At 52.2% G+C, this 17,305-nt stretch overlaps 1 protein-coding gene across 2 annotated transcripts; it reads left to right on the forward strand.

Annotated features, from left to right (window-relative positions):
• The first annotated feature begins 1,853 nt into the window (after positions 1-1,853).
• On the forward strand, positions 1,854-16,105 carry Cspg5 (chondroitin sulfate proteoglycan 5). Of its 2 annotated transcripts, none has more exon segments than NM_133652.2 (5): positions 1,854-2,109; positions 2,712-3,822; positions 7,037-7,225; positions 9,250-9,406; positions 15,468-16,105. In NM_133652.2, coding segments are annotated over 5 exon segments (1,716 nt in total). In that variant the 5' UTR covers positions 1,854-2,012; the 3' UTR covers positions 15,630-16,105.
• The last annotated feature ends 1,200 nt before the right edge of the window (positions 16,106-17,305 follow it).

Raw genomic sequence — 17,305 nt, forward strand, 5'->3', positions numbered from 1 at the left:
AGTTTGCTTGCTTGCTTGCTTGCTTGCTTAATAAATACCAAACTGGTGCTTGATACATAGCTCATTGACATCATTTTACTTGCATGCACAAGGCCCTGGCTGGGTTCAATTTCAGGCAACTTAAACAAACTGAACAAAGTGGTAGCAGAATTTCTCTCCAGGGAGAAGAGAAGGAAGTTAGCTGAGGAAGGAAACTTTCACAATCGCACACATGTTTGTTTTACTAATCAAAAACAGAATTTAAAAGAATAGTTACAGATGGGAAACAGAATAGATAGGACATAGGCTAGAAATAGAATTGGTTGGTTAGTTGGTTCTAGACAGGGACTACGGACATGAGCTACCATCACCAGCAAATAACAATTTTGCAGCACTAGGACTTGACCTTAAGTCTCACTCATTTTAGGCAAGTGCCCTCCCTATCTTTAGTGTTTTACCTTGAGTAAGAAAAGACACTTTATTGTGACCATACTCTAGACATGGAAGGACTTAACATAGGATCGCCCATGCAGACCCACTCTAGAAAGAGGAAGGTAGGAACTTCCACCAGCATCCACTTTTGACAACTACTACCCAAGAACTGAAAAGAGAAGTAGGTATTTTATCTGGGTAAGCAGATATAATCCTGGAACTCCAAACTGGGACAAGTGTGTCTGGTTGCCACCCCATGGATGCCATACAGGCCCTATAGAGCCACCTCAGAGCCAGGATAGGAGTACCTAGCCGCTGGAATTTTGTCTCCCTGGAGGAGACTCGAGGCTGGGCAAATAGGCCGCAGCCTTAGTTGTGAGAGAAAAGGAGTGTTGAACCAAGGCAACCCCACCAGAAGGTAAGTGAGACAGATTAAGTGATGACTCTCCATCATACTTTTATTTGAAAGCAGACCAGCAACACCAGCATTGCCCCATGCCCTTGGACTGAGCTGAACATGATCATTGAGGACGATAATAAAACATCAAGAAGTAGGCTCTTTGGAGACGGGGAAAACTAGGTGACTAAGCTGTACTTCTACCTCCCCTCCAATAGGTCTCCCGGTAAGCAGTTAGGAACAGAGACGCCTGGCTCCACATTCTGTGTGCACCTGATCTAACCAAGAACTTGGGTTTGGGTAGTACTGGGCACCTGCGGAGGTAGAAAAGGACTCAAAGGCCGCCCTGGATTTAGAAAAGGCAAGACGAAATCCAAATACTGGGGACCGGTCTCACCCCTTGCCTGATAATACGTTGGGTGGACCTGGCTGTGCAAGATTTAAACTAATGGCTTTGGCTGTGGACGGATTAGGTCTGATCCGATTAGAGCCTAGGCCGTAGTATTCGCCTCCTTGCCAGGCTCTGTCGACGTTCTCCCAGCTCTGGTGAAGACTTAGGGACGGACTGGAGAACCTTCCCTACACCGAACACCAGATTGGCACTGAAACCCGAAAGTCCGTGCCCCGGCCTCCGCTCTTTCCACACTGGGGGCGCGGGCTTCCGCCCCCTGAGGCCCTTCTGAGCCCCGCCCCGAGCCTGCGGGTGTCGGAGCCCGCGACGTCCCCGCCTCCCCTGCGCGCGCGTGGCGGGTGGGTTCCTCGGAGGTCCGCGGCGGAGCGCTCTCAGCATTGGGAGCGCAGGCGGGCCCTGTGGGCTGCCAACGGTGCACCTGTCGGCTTCCCCCAGTGGCTCTGCTACCGCGCCGCGCGTCGCTCTCCACGTCCCGTGCCAGAGGGGTCTGACTGTCCCCTGGCGAGGAGGACCGAAAGGGGCCGGCGTCAACGCGACGTGCTGCGGGGCGGGCGGAGTGGGGGCGGCGCCGAGCGCGGCGGCCGCGGCGGCAGCAGCGGCAAGCGGCAGCGGCGGCGCGGGAGGCGGGGAGGCGCGGCGCGCGGAGGACAGCGGCTGACGGCGGCATGCGGCGGCTCATGCTTCCCACCGTGGGCTGAGGCGGCCGCAGACAAGCGGCAGGCGCAGCGGCCCGGCAAGCGGAGGGCGCAGCCAAGCCGCGCGCACCGCGCACCGCGGCCGGGGCTCCGCGCAATGGGCCGAGCTGGAGGCGGGGGCCCGGGCTGGGGGCCGCCGCCAGTGCTGCTGCTTCTGGGGGTCACGCTGGTGCTCACCGCTGGGGCTGTACCGGGTAGGTACCCACCCGGACCGCGACCCCAGCCAGTCCCTGGCGCCCCACCCCATGCCAGGGTCTCGCTGGCTTCAGGTCCAGGTGGAGTCCTCAAGCCCTGACAAGGGGGCGGGGCACCGCCTGGCCTGCAGCCCGGGACCCGGCGGGAAACGGGAGGAGGAGAGGACCTGTGGGGGCTGGGGGGAGGACACAGGCCAGCGGGAAGCAGCCCATAGCCTGTGAGCAGACAGCAGGGTGGGCTAGGGTGGGGGTGGGGTCTTGAGGTAGGGGCGGGGTCTGATCGGGGGCGGGGGCCTAGATTCGATTTGTGGGCGAGGCTGCGGGGCGGGGCGGGGTTCGGAAGACGAGGCAAGGATGAGCCAAAGTTGGGGGAGTACCCTGACCTCGTCTCGCAGACTGCGGGTGCTATTTGGGGCGGGAAACCATAGACAGTGTGTATTTACCAAGCTTGGGAGGCAGACTCAGGGGCGGGCCTTAAAATGGGGCGTGGCCTTGGAAACTGAAGCAATGTCCCAGGGTGGACCTAGGTCTACAGGATCTCCCTCAGCTTCTCACCCCGATATGCCACCTTGACACCCTGCCCCTCGCCCTCCCTCCCACAGCACGGGAAGCAGGCAGTGCGATCGAGGCTGAAGAGCTGGTGAGGAGCGGCCTTGCATGGGAGTCGCGTGCCAATGACACGCGGGAGGAAGCTGGCCTGCCAGCAGCAGGGGAAGATGAGACCTCGTGGACAGAGCGGGGCAGTGAGCTGGCTGCGGTGGGCCCTGGGGTCGGGCCAGAGGAGACACTAGAGGCATCGGCTGCAGTGACTGGCACTGCCTGGCTAGAGGCAGATGGCACAGGCCTGGGTGGAGTGACTGCAGAGGCTGGTAGTGGCGACGCCCAGACCCTTCCAGCTACACTCCAGGCTCCTGACGAGGCCCTTGGGTCATCTACAATGCCCCCTGCCATCCCTGAGGCTACTGAAGCCAGTGGACCTCCCTCCCCCACCCTCCGTGATAAACCTAGCCTAGTCCCTGAACTCCCTAAGGAGATCCCCTTGGAAGTTTGGCTGAACCTGGGAGGCAGCACACCTGACCCTCAAAGGCCAGAGCCTACTTTTCCCCTTCAGGGCACTCTAGAGACACAACCAGCCTCAGATATAATTGACATTGATTACTTTGAAGGATTGGATAGCGAGGGCCGAGGCACAGACATGGGCAGGTTCCCGGGCTCACCAGGAACCTCAGAAAATCACCCTGATACTGAAGGAGAGACCCCCTCCTGGAGCCTGCTTGACTTATATGATGACTTCACCCCCTTTGATGAGTCTGATTTCTACCCCACCACATCCTTCTATGATGACTTGGAAGAGGAGGAAGAGGAGGAGGAGGATAAGGATGCAGTGGGAGGCGGAGACCTGGAAGATGAAAGTGACCTCCTCCTGCCCTCTCAGAAGCCTGGTGTGGGGCCTGGGACGGGACAGCCCACCAGTCGATGGCATGCAGTTCCTCCACAGCATACTCTGGGGATGGTACCTGGTGGCAGCATCTCTCTTAGGCCCCGCCCTGGAGATCCAGGCAAGGACCTGGCCACGAGCGAAAATGGAACAGAGTGCCGAGTTGGCTTTGTCAGACACAATGGCTCCTGTCGGTCAGTCTGTGACCTCTTCCCGAGTTACTGTCACAATGGCGGCCAATGCTACCTGGTGGAGAACATAGGGGCTTTCTGCAGGTAAGGGAGTGACAGATGTTCAGGGGCTGGTAAAACAGGATCTAAGCAGTGTGAATGGGACAGACTCAGCAAATGGGCATTTGAGAGGCACGGCTTCCCAGAGGAGGTCCGTTCACAGGTTTGCAGGTTTGCTAAGAGCCAGGCATGTTGAGTACGCACTAGTAATCTCACACTGGGGTGGCTGAGGCAGGACAGTTGTGAATTTGAAGCCAACATGGGCTACATAGTCAAAAAAAAAAAAAAAACAAGACAAAACAAAAAACAGCTATTTGTGATCTTGCCACCAGGACAAGTTCCTCAGATGTGATATTACTTTCTTTAAAGGCTAAGTGAAGGGCTTTCTCAGAGGGCTGTGGGAAGCATCCATACCTGTGAAGGAAGGAGGCCTGGAACCCTGCTGGGAAGTTAAAATGGCTCCCAGTGTTCAGGCCAGCCTGTGTGTATTTAGCCAGGAGTCTGACATCTCCGAAGGAGCTGTGGGCAAGTAAAGTCAATGTGCACCCCTAGGGCAGCCCCAAGAGCAGCCACACAAAGGGGAGGTCAAGCCGAAACTTTTCAGGAAAGCTTGCCAGTAGGGGAAAGTTTTCGATTTTGGGTGTCAGCTTTCTCCCGTTGGTGACCACCAGACGGAATAGAGTTTATCGATCTCCAAGGACATTGTCTAAAGCTACCTCATCAGTAGCCACCTCACCTCTGGGAATCACCTTACAGGGAGAACATTTACCTGATGGAGAACATTACCTGTGGAAGATCTTAGATCAAGGGTGGTCTGGGTAGCACTTTATAAGAGGAGAAGAGGCCTTGTTCTCACCAGCATCTGAAGAACATTTCTATCCTCTACAGATCTCTACAGATCTCCCTCCCTCCCTCCTTCCTTCCTTCCTTCCTTCCTTCCTTCTCTCCCTCCCTCCTTCCTTCCTTCCTTCCTTTCTTCCTTCCTTCCTTCCCTCCTTTTGTTTCTTTATGTTTTTGTTTTTCAAGACAGAGTTTCCCTCAATATACCCCTGACTCTGAAGACCAGGCTGACCTCAGACTCAGAGATCTTCCTGCCTCTGCCTCCCGAGTACTGAGATTAAAGGCGTGCACCACCACTAGCCTTTTTTTCTCCTCCTCCTCCTCCTCCTCCTCCTCCTCATCCTTCTTCTTCCATTTTTGTTTTTATTCATTTATTTTGAAACAGGGTCTTACTGTATTGCCCTGGCTGGGGCCACTTCACAGACAAGGCTGGCTTCGAACTCATAGAGATCTGTCTGTCTGTCTGCCTCTGAATGAGGGGTTTTAGGTGTGCACATACCATGCCCAGCCCTTTCATGTTGTTTTTAAAAGACAGGGTCTTATGTAGTCTAGGCTGGCCTTGAACTCCTGAACCTCCAGCTTCCACCTCCCAAGTGCTAGGATCACACCCAGTTTTAAGTGTCTCCGTGTTTCTTTCTGTTCCTGTAAGAAGCACTTAAGATTTGATTTTAGCACCTTGGCATTGAAACTTGAGTTCCAGTTCTGTCTGATGTCATTTCCTAGCTGACACTAGGCATAGAGGATGTGACCACACAGTTCTGGTTGGAGCTGCCCAGCCATTCCCAACAGTAATTTCTTTAATCAAAAAACTATGGCGATGGAGGAATGTAGTAACGAATGCCTGTGACCCCAGCCCTGGAGAGGCAGAGGCAAAGGAAATAGGGGTTCAAGGTTAGTCTAAGCTCCACTTTGAGTGTGAAGTCACCCAGGGCCATGTGAGATCCTGACTCAAAAAGAATTAGGATGGTCTTGAGAAGAACTTGCCAGTTGGTTAAAGACCAGCAAAAATGCCAAAGACTCTGTGAAGTTTGTACTCTCTTTAATCTGGGGAACTGCGGCGATGACTTCAGGCCGGGAACAGCAGTCCCTGCAAAGCCATCTTTCATCCTACTGGAGGCTGATGTTTTTCCCTACCACAGTGAAATCCAGAGCCTCTGGAGAGCTGTGGAAGCACCAGGACCTCCTGGTGCTCTCCGGGAATTCTCCAGTAGGAGAAAGATGTCCTCCTGGATGGTCTGCAGAGCTGCACTCATGCCAGTTCCCCTCGCTCAGCTCCTATCCCAAGATCACACACACACACACACACACACACACACACACACACACACACACCTCCGCACATGGCCCCTTCAGTTTTGCACACCCAGGCCTGGCCACCGCTCACAGACTGCTTTACATTCTGCTCACAGAGGACTGCTGAGTCTTCGGTCGCACACTGCGGCATGCCTTTGTCTCCATCACCCTGACCCACTGCAGGGAGAGGATCCGAGCTACGGCAGAACTTTTCTAGAACACCGGGTGAGGGGGCCTCCACGTAGAGGGGTCTGCATTCCCTGGCAACCCCAAATGAATCGTCTGTAGAAGTGTCTGTACCTCCCATTGCTGAGAGATTCAGTTGGGAAACAAAAAATTCCTTATTAGGCACATCTCCCCTCCCCGTTTTGGGTGTGAAGTAGCCATTTCGCTAGCTAGTGCATAATTTCCTCGTTTCTGGGCCCCTTTCTCCAGTCTGTCATTCACCCGAGGTTCATGTCCTCCCTCCTTTGCCTGCCTCTGTATCCTTCCACATCTCTGTCTTTGAAGCAGCCTGGTTCCCATGGAAACAGCAATGTCATTGGAAGAGTTGGAGCCTGGGAATGTCCCCAAGGGCAAAAGAAAGTCACCCAACAAAAGAGCGAAAACCCACCCCGAGGGGTTGGTCCTCACTATGTTGGCAGGGGGTTCTCACAGTCCTAAGGGAGGTTTAGGGGCAGAACCTTTGCAGGGGTAAGAAGGGGGTATCCACCCATCTCTGCCTGTCAGGTCCACGTTCTCAGCGTCGTAGGAACTAGCTGGGATAGAGGCTACCACGTGCAGGGCAGGTCCCAGGATTTCACCTGGAATCACACAACCATCTTGTACGCAACCCCAGGGCGGGCAGAATTCTGGGCAAGACAAAAGCCCAGGATTCTGTCCCCACCCTGCCACTTACGAGCTAGTGTCTCTGCTTTGCTCGCCTCCTGTATTTATATCACAGGCTTTGGAACACCTGTGGCGTTGGGGTGAAGACAGGATGAGGTCTGCTCATACCGGGGCTGCCGCAATCCCAGTCAGTCCTCAGAGCAGGCTACCGAGTTGTGTGTTGTTGGCATCAGAGTCGGGCTCTCGCTGTGGCCAAGGCTGCCTGCCCCATCACCTGGGTCCCTCTGTGCCCTTGCAGGTGTAACACCCAGGACTATATCTGGCACAAGGGGATGCGCTGTGAGTCCATCATCACCGACTTCCAGGTGATGTGCGTGGCCGTCGGCTCGGCTGCGTTGGTGCTGCTCCTTCTGTTCATGATGACTGTGTTCTTTGCCAAGAAACTCTATCTGCTCAAGACTGAGAACACCAAGCTGAGGAGGACCAAGTAAGTCTGTACCTGCGGCCTCTGTCGGCAGAGGTGCAGCTCGGCCCCGCCCCGGGCTTCTCGGAGGGTGTCTGACACCTGTTCTCTAGCCCTTTGGTTCACGCTGAAAGTTCACTCAAGTTTATCTATTCGTACGGAGAACGTGCTGGGGAAAGCCTTAGGGCTCTATAACTATCAGCCATGTTCCGGCTCCTAAAACCCAGGAAAGAGAGGCCTACCAGCATATGCCATGTTTCTAAGTAAATTACTACACTCACTCTGCCTGCTCTGCCTGCCTATACCCGCTTCCCTGGTCTTCGACACCCAGTGGCCAGTGCAAGGATTTTACTCATGAATCAGGATAGGGTAACTCCAGCCCCTTCAAGTCTGCTATCATTTAATATCAGCTCCCCCTCCTCAGTAGATACTGAGGGGAGAGATGTTAGGCTACCCGGCATCACCTTTTAAAGGCTACCCCTCCTTAGACTTGGGAGTTAGCTTAGTTGATAGGATGCTTGCCTCCAGTGCTCAAAACCACCGTTTGGTCCTTTGCACCACACAAATGGGGCGTGGCAGCATATCCCAGCACTCAGAAAAGGTGGGAGCCAGATGACCAGAAATTCAAGGCCATCCTCGGCTAGGGAGGGTGAGGCTAGCCTGAGCTACGTGGAACTCTTTCTCCCCTTGAGCCATGCACCAGGTACTGGTCCACGAGTCACCGTTCGTTCTCACCTTTTGAGAGTAAGCACCACCTTGCAATGTCCCTTTGGTCATTGTCCACTTTCCCCTGTAGGAGTGATCCGCTTCACTCGTAATTAAGTGGTACCCATTTACATATGTGAGGGTAGGCCCATGCACGCATGCACACGTATGCCACACGAACTCTGGTTGACCCGTGCTCCAATCAGAATAGAATTTGGCATTGACGAGTGTTCAGAGTCAGCTTCCTGTCCTGTGTATTTTAAGGACCGTCCAGGAGTACGGGGTCTCGTTTTGGCTCTCGAGCCATTCCAGCCGTGCATCTGAGAGATGACCAACATTTACCATTAAGTCCACACCTTGAACACTCAGCAGGCAACCTTAGGCACTAAGAAAAGACTTCTCTGATGTTCGAGCAAAGTAAAAACATCTTTAAAGTGTCACAGGGGTCTCAAAAGGAGACTAGCTCCCAGACCCAAGAGAATTTATACAGCACTGGTCTCAACTCCCTTCATCTTCTTCTGACAGTAATCTTGCTGGTAGGAAACTCCCTACAGAGAATGTGGCCGAAGGACTTGCCCTGGGTCCTGGGAAAAAGACACAACACCACGTATTGCTCCCATGCTGGGGAAAGACACATAGTGCGCAGACAGCGGCAGCCCTGTGACCTTCCAAAGCTAACCGCCATGAGACTGAGAGGCCCCCTCCCCTATTGTCCCTGTGCATTGAGGCAGGGACATAAATCTGTGTACATGATCGCTCCAGAGTAATACAAGCCACGACCTTTGGCTCCTCACTCCACGGCTGCACTGAAGCAGAGGGTGTACAGGGAGTGGGGACACAGGGCCACTTCAGTCAGGGCAGCTGCTGGCGGTGAGTGCCTGAGAATGGGAACGTCACTGCCCTGAGGATGCCACATGCACTCAGTCCTGCAGATAGTGTGACATTCATTGATTCTAAGATACATATTTCTTCTCACATATCAGCATCTCTGAAATTGGATTGCGACTTACAATTGCTGGCATCGTGAAATCACTGTTGGCCAGATGGTTGTCTCGATACAGTTGTAATTGCCTGGCACGCACAAACACGGTCATAGTTGTTCATATCATTGCCAGTTCTTTAAAGACCCAATGTGCTACTTCGAGTCTAAGAAACCCCGGGGGCTAAGAAAGTATTGGATTGGTTTAAGTGGCTGAAGTTTATTCCCAGGGGCAAGTCAAGTCCTGGTGTCCGCTCTATCCTGATGTAATACAATATCTAATCACAGAGCCGAGACATCACTTGCTGGGATTTTGCAACTGTGACTTGACTCATATTTCCCCTTCCCTCTTCTGTCCTTCCAGCAAATTCCGGACCCCATCTGAGCTCCACAATGATAACTTCTCCCTCTCCACCATTGCCGAGGGCTCCCATCCAAATGTAAGGAAACTTTGCGACACTCCCTGTGTCTCCTCCCCCCATGCCCGTGCCTTGGCTCACTGTGATAACATTGTCTGTCAGGTAACTTATCTTCCTCTCATCTACCCTTTCGCCTGCCTCTGCCCTGCTGCCATCCCCCACCCCAACCCCATCCCACCCCGCGCCCCCTTCCCCTGTCTCAGAGTAGGCGGTCACCAGACAACTTTGAAGATCAGCATTAGGGCAGCCCAGTGGGGCAGGGTATGGTGTATTGATTCTCTGACAAGGCTGAGTTACAGGTACTAGAGTCTTCTAGAATGGCGTCACCTGTGCTGGGGGATTGATTTCCTGATGGTTACTGAAGCAAATGGACATTGCCTCTTGGGATAGACAGAGAAACCTGCCACGAGGTACTTTCTGACACCCCTAACAGTTAGCAGACTTACACGTGCTCCTCAGGGCCGAGGCAAGCACAGGAATTTCTAGAATCATTAGTCTAGGGGTCCGTGTGTAGGAAGGGGGGTGTCTTGGTTTGTTTTTCCTTCTGAGACAAACGCTCACTGTGTGACTAACATTGAATGTGCAGGGCGTCGCCCTACTTCCACCTCCCAGTTCTTCAAAATGGAAGCTTGAGCCGCCACCATGACTGGCTTGCTATGTAGCCTATGATGGGTTTGAACTCCTGATCCTCCCCCTGTCTCCTACACATTGCGATTACAGGTACACACATGCCTCACTTCTAATTCTGTCCTTAGACGGATAAGTTCATAATATCAGTTGAACCCTTGTCCCCCAAAGGTCACAACCACCATGTTCTGAGGACACCGGCTAACTGACCGGCCTGGACAGTGTAATATAGGACACAGTCAGAGAGCCTTGTTTTGGGAGGTGCGGGGGTTTGACAGGCTTTCTCTGTGTGCAGTCCTGGCTGTCCTGGAACTCACTTTGTAGACCAGGATGGCCTTGAACTCACAGAGCTCCACCACCTCTGCCTGCTGAGTGCTGGGATTAAATGCAGGAGCCACCGGCATCCGGCTCAGAGAATCTTAAAAATAAAGTCGGAGCCATCTTAACCAAATTATGTCATATCTAGATCCAGGAATTTTGCACATAACTCAGGCTCCGTGCTTCCAGATAAGCATTTTATCAGTCTAGAGACAAAGCTACATGGATCGGGAACCACCGGGAGGCTCCTGACTAGAGTGACAGTGCTGGAACAGAGGTTTGAAAAGCTCTATGATTAGAACTTAGGAAGTCAGGGCTCTTTGCTTCTTAGCATTCTAGACCCATTCTGTCCAGAGGCCCCTCCTGTAGCTTAAAAATGTTTCCTGTCTGAAGCTGATGCTGATCTGTGCTGACTCACTTAGGAAGCTGAGGCAGGGAGACTGTTATCAGTTCAATCACTTGAGACCTTGTCTGAAAAATAAAGAGGGTTTGATGCCAACTTGGACCCCCTATTGAGATCTTGTCTCAAAAACAAAAAAAAAATAAAATAAACATTATCAAAAGCTCTGGGGGGGCTGGGGATTTAGCTCAGTGGTAGAGCGCTTACCTAGGAAGCGCAAGGCCCTGGGTTCGGTCCCCAGCTCCGAAAAAAAGAACCAAAAAAAAAAAAAAGCTCTGGGAAGGTAGCTTAGTGTATGGAGTATGTTCAGTCAGGGTTCATGGATGACTAGAGGCGTAGGCTCTCCTGGTTCCTCTGCTAGAGCCGCCATCTTGTATGCATGGGGCAGCAGATGTGACCAATATGGAGTTGTTTCGGTTTGCTTCTTCAGGCCGCTCCACTGACTCCTTCCCACTCTGAAAGGGGCGGTAAGAAAACAGCTCCTCCTAGGGTCAGGCGTCCGCATGAGTCTGTGCAAAGACCAGCTCTTGGAACCCTGTGGAGAGTTCCATAGTTCCACAGTTCAGAGACTCAGCTATGAAAACAGAGCAGAGAGCAGGTCAGCTGCCTTGGACCCTGCTAAGAAGGGGCTGTGAGGATGGCTGACAGGCAGAAGAGCCAGCCCTCAGGAAGTGCAGGGCCAGGCTGAGGGCTCCTGGCTCCTCTGGGATCTTGAAGGGAATTTTCAGCTGACGGTCAGCACCAGAGATTGACCTGTGACCCTGATATGTGCATGCACACCACATACACACATGCACACCCACCCACACACACCTCATTGTCCCCTGAGCTCAAGCCCAGGAGTGTCGTCCTCTCTCTGCTCCTGTCTGGGTAGCGTGCAGGCAACCTCACAGTGGGGGTCAGCGGATAACTTGAGGAAGTTAGTTTTCTCCTCCCACCACTCAGAGTCCCAGGGATCACACTTTATCCACCAGGAGGGACAGCAGTCACTGTTACACTTACAGCCTCATTTCAGATGTTTTAACGGAGGGGTTATTTCTTTCACAGAAGTTAAAGCAGAGTGAGTTAGTTATCTTCCTACCTCTTGCAATAAACTCATTTGTCACAGTCTAAACAGATTTCAAAAAAATCTGGGTCCTCTGGGAGAAATCAGAAATCAGTTTCTGGCGTGTTTGCCAGTGTCCCCTTCCTTCCTCCCTCCTCCGAGACAAGGGGAGGCACTGTCACCTGTGCCATGGTCTCAGTCTCTGTGGCCCAGCCCTCCGTGAAAATGCGTGGGAAGTTCCAAGAGCAGCTTTTGAGTAAAGTCACCCGAAACCCAGAAGAAAATGCCCAGCCCCCAGCTGCCTTTTGTCCCTCCTTCTTCTAACCAGAGGGGACTCTTAGGTCCTCTGAAGACCTGAGGGGGTTTCCAGGAGTTCGGTTTATCTGTCTTTTCCTCACGATCCTGATCCCCCTTGGTGCTTTTGTCTCCTGCTTAAATCTTTCCTGCTTCCTGGATCACCCATCCCTTAGAGGTTTGCAGCTGAGCCAGGCCTGAGCCCACATCACTCCTGGGCATCCAGTGCCCATATGGCTGGAGTGGAGCACTGGGAACAGGGGTCCACAGCGGTTCTCAGGATGCGTGCCAAGTATCTGTCCTGCTCCCTCATGGCCAGATGCATCTGCCAACTCAGATGGCCTGTCTGCTGTGGCTTCGGTGACCTTGGGCTTAACAGGGTCAGCTCTAGTGGAGACAGTTGGGCTGAAGGAACCCCACCTTGGGCTAGACACGCCCTCCTGTGTATTCTTTCTGAGGGTTTATAACTTGTTTGAGATCCCTGTTTGGGTCTCTGCTCCACACTTTCAGAACATGCTCTCCAACTCCCAGACTCAATGGCAGTTTTCCCTGTAGCTTAGACTGCCTTTGCATTTACCGTCCTCCTGCCCCAGCCCTCCAAGTAGCTGGGCTCACAGGCCTGAGTCACCAGGACGGGCTGGCAGTCCCTGAACACTTGGGGTGGCTTGCCCACCTTTGGGACGTTAGAGCTCTAAGTCACTTTCTCCCCTATGTACCCTGAAGAACATGTGTTGAAGGTGAGAGGGACCCTCAAGGTACCTGAAACCTGGCTCTTGTAAGGGGAGAGGTGAAGGGCCCTACTGTGCTTTCCTGGCCCTATAGTGTGTCCCTTGGCTATTCAGACCTTTTTTTGGAGGCATGGGAGTTGGGGAAAGGGGTCTCCTGCATTCTGGATAAGCACTGAGCTGTATCTCCTGCCCCATCTTGAACTTAGGAAGTGCAAAGCAAGAATGAGCCATTCTGCGGTGGCTCATACTGTAATGCTAGCACTTGGAAAGGCTGAGGCAGAAGACCATGAGGTCAGCCTGAGCTACACAAGTTCAAAGCCGGCCTGGCCAACACAGGAAGACCTGGCTCAAAAGCCAAGAAGTAAGCAGGCAAGAAAAGTTAAGAGTTGTTTTGGGAAGCCTAGCATGGTGCGATTCTGAAATTGAAAGGTTAAAAGCAAGAATATCAGGAGCTCAAATTCATTCTTGGCCACCTAAGTTCAAGACCAGTTTAGCTTACAAGAGACCCAGTCGCAAAACCAAACAGGGCTGGCAAAATGTCAAGGTGCTTGCCCCCAAGCCTGATGGTCTGAGTTTGATCCTCAGAAACCATGTAGTTGAAAAAGAACCAAGTCCAACTCATTGTCCTCTGACCTTCACGTGAGCATGGTGGCACTGAGCCCCATGTGCATACATAATCAGTAATTCATTTCTGAAGAGTTTAAACAAACAGGAGCTAGAGAGCTGCCTTGGGAGTTCAGAGCTTGATGCAGCCCTGAGGACTGGAGCTCTGACCCCTGCGCTCCCACAGCAAGCAGAGTACGCCTGCAACCATCCACACCTGCAATCATGCACACCTACAACCATGCACACCTGCAACCAAGTACAACTGCAACCATACACACCTGCAACCATGCACACCTGTAACCATGCACACCTGCAACCATGCACGCCGGCAACCATGCACACCTGCACGCACATCTGCAATCATGTATGCCTACAGCTCCAAGGGAGGCAGAGACAGGAGGATGACTGAGACTTGCTGCCTTCTACCTTAGCTGAGAAAACAGGTGCCCTGGGTTTGGCCCCTGTCCCCCCAAAATAGGAGAGTGATAAAGGAAGAGCTGTGGCACCCTCTCTGCCTGTCACAAACATGCAGCATGGTGTGTCCACAAAGACACATACAGATAACTAAGGAAATCTCTTCAGTGCTGATGCCTCTAATTCCAGCACTCAGGTGGCAGAGGCAGAGGCAGATGGATCTCTCTCTCTCAGAGTTCTAGGCCATCTGGTCCTACATAGTGAGTTCCAGGACAGCTAGGGCCACAGTGAGACCCTATCTTAGAACAAAACAAAACAAAACAAGCCATTAAAAAAGCTGTCTAGTAAGATGAGAGTGTTCTTTCTCCCTTTAGGAAGTGCAGATGTGTGTATACCTGTGAGTTTGTGTGCACCATGGTACCTGAGGAGGCCAGAGAGTGTGGGATCCTCTAGAACTGGAGTGATGTGGGTGCTGGGACCAAACCTGGGTCCTCTGGGAGAAACAGCGCTCTTAACCACTGAGCTCCGTCCAGCCCCATCTCTACTGTTCTGGACCCTTAAAATGACTGGGGCACCAGGGAAGCTGATACTGAGGCTTACCCTGACTGTCATGCCCCCTCCAGTGCTCTTCATGAGGAACGAGGCAGGAGTTGCCACAGCAGCCTCTGACAGCTCAGAATGTGGAGTCAGAGCCTGTGCTGGGTGAACTTCCTGTAAGTCCTTAACAGGCAAATGCAGCTCAAGGTCAGGGTCCGGACACAGGTAAACTGATGCATCAGCCTGAACATGGGCTGACAAGAGTGTGGGAGGCCGCTGAGGTGGCTGGAGGAGGCATTGGGGCCTGGCTTGAGCAAGTGCCTTCTGAATTAGTGTCTCCAGCAGGTACAGTCCTGATGACCTGAGTCCACGTCCTTAACTTCTAGTTGACTATGGGAGAAGTCACCATAGACCTGTGTAAGCCCCACTGAGGACACTGACTGAGGCCAGGGCTTCTCGTAAGAGCAGTTATCCACACAAGACTTTGAATCCTTAGTCAAGTATTTAAAGGACCTGTTTCTTGGGCTGGAAAGGTATCTCAAGGGATAACACGTGCTGCTCTTACAGAAAACCCAAGTTCGATTCCCTAGCACCCATATTGGGCAGCTCACAACTGCCATGAACCTGAGGCCTCTGACTTCTGCAGTCACCTCTGCTCAGGTACACATCCCACACACAGATACGCAGAAGAACACACATACACATGATTAAAATTAATAAGAGATCTTTCCTTGGAAAATCTGTAAAAAAGAAATAGCCAGGTACAGCAGCATACACCCTTCATGCCAACACTAGCGGGGTAGTGCCTGTCAGATCTTTGTGAGACTAGCCTGGTCTACGTATTAAGTTCGAGGCCAGCAAGGGCTGCCTACATAGTAAGATCCTGCCCAGGACGGATGCTTTCAGAAGGATGATTTTCCTTAGCTGCAGCCGCTCCTCAGCCCTTAGACTCTTTGTTTTTGTTTTTGTTTTTTTTTCGGAGCTGGGGACCAAACCCAGGGCCTTGCGCTTGCTAGGCAAGTGCTCTACCACTAAGCCAAATCCCCAACCCCTAGACTCTTATTCCAAACTTAGCACCGCTGTCTTTGCTCCCACCTGCTCCCAGCCATCCAGGAAAGCCTGAGGCATTGCTTCGGTCCTTCTGCCTGCTGTCTTTCTTCCCCAACAATCCCCCCAAACTCTCTTCTCTTCCAGGATGACCCCAGCGCTCCCCACAAAATCCAGGAAGCTCTCAAGTCCCGCCTGAAGGAGGAAGAGTCCTTTAACATCCAGAACTCCATGTCACCCAAACTCGAGGGTGGCAAAGGTGACCAGGATGACTTGGAGGTGAACTGTCTCCAGAATAACCTGACCTGAGACGGAGGAGGGAGAGGGGAGAGGGGGGTGGGGGAGGGAAGGACCGTGGTCTCCTCTCGGGCAGCCGGCTCCTCATAACCATTTGTTAAGCTTTTCCTTTGCTGATCTCATGGCATGCTCTGATGTGTTTTGTAGGAGGGGGAAACTCTTAAAATAAGCAAAGAAACCGAGCAGGGTTGCGTACATTGGATGGTTCTCGTCTGTGCTCTTTGTACGTTGCTTCTACAGCTGTGATTTCTAAGCCTATGCTGGCACTCAGCTGACTTGTTTTTTTGGTTTTTTGGTTTTTGTTTTTTCTGGGTTTTTGTTTTGTTTTGTTTTGTTTTGTTTCTTTGTTTTTTGGTTTGGTTTTTTTTTGTTTGTTTGTTTTTGTTTTTTTGTACTTTGACCCACCTTTTTTTGGAATACCAGTTTAAAAAAACAAAACAAACAAGGTTCTTGAAATAAAACTTTTTAAAAAGCTGTCCACTTCCTTAGTCCCGGGGCCTCCTGTCTGCTTGGATGTTGTCAATTCGGAGTCTCTTCCCAGGGTACCTCTGGTTCCCCTAGCCCGAATCTCTAGCCTCCCCAAAAAAGGTTCACAACCATCTGTATCTGAGGTTCCACAGGATTGCACGCCAGATTCTGCCCTCTTCCAGCACCAGGTGCGCACATGGCGCACATACAGGTGAGCTCAATGCTTATAAACAGAAAATAATTTTTTTTTTTAACCTAGACAGAGCTTTTCTCTGTGAAGCCCTGGCTGTCCTGGAACTCACTCTGTAGGCCAGACTGGCCTCCCAACTCAGAGATCCTCCTGCCTCTGCCTCCCAAATGCTGGCATTAACCCTGAGTGCTGGGATTAAAGGCAAGCACCACCACCTCCCAGCTTAAATATGTTTAAAAAAAAAAAAATCAAATGTTTGAAATCTTGGCAGTAGTGGTGCCTCATTTTTGCTGCCATGACAGAAGGACAGACGTGCCTCAGACAGCAGGAATGTGCGTTCTCACAGGTCCGAGGACAAAACTGGCATCTCTTGAGACCTCTTCTCCTGGCTTGCCCACAGACAGCTGTGCTCTCTCCTCCCTGGGCCATCGTGGGGAACATTTGTGAAAAGAGGACATAGCACAGGACCATCCTCTGAGCCAAAGAGCCATCATTTTACGAGTTCAGCTGTGTCCATTCAAAAGCAAGCGTCCCAGCTGGGCTTACTGTCTGTTTCTATCCGCCCGAGAGAGGCGGAGCCGTACAGCTGTGCCTCCTTATGCAACTCTGACCTAATTGCACACAGCCTCAGGGAGGGGCTAGATATGGTGGTGGGGAATAGGGAAAGGGGCTTCATCCCTGCCAGTGTGGGAGGAGTCACAATTCCTACTGGGTAAAGCCTTTGTGGGGGAGGGGAGGACACCCACACTCCAGTGAGTAACCTCTCAAGCATGCTCTGTAGCCAAAAGCCCCATAATCCCACTGGGTTTCCCAGACTGAACTTTGAAGGGTCTATCCTGTGGTTTGTCTCCTGGTTCTTAGGTGGGATAGACATTGTTGACATTTCCCCTGGAAGGAACCTTAGCATCAGAGAGAAATGTCATTCATACGTCTCTGCTGTCTTTGTTTTGTTTTTTGAGAGAGAGTCTCATGTAGAAACCTGCTAGGGTCAGCTTTGAACTCTTGATCTTCCCTCTACTTCCTAAGTGCT

The sequence above is a fragment of the Rattus norvegicus genome, chromosome 8 (genome assembly GCF_021556685.1).
Source record: "Rattus norvegicus strain SHRSP/BbbUtx chromosome 8, alternate assembly SHRSP_T2T, whole genome shotgun sequence".
Taxonomy (NCBI): Eukaryota; Metazoa; Chordata; class Mammalia; order Rodentia; family Muridae; genus Rattus; species Rattus norvegicus.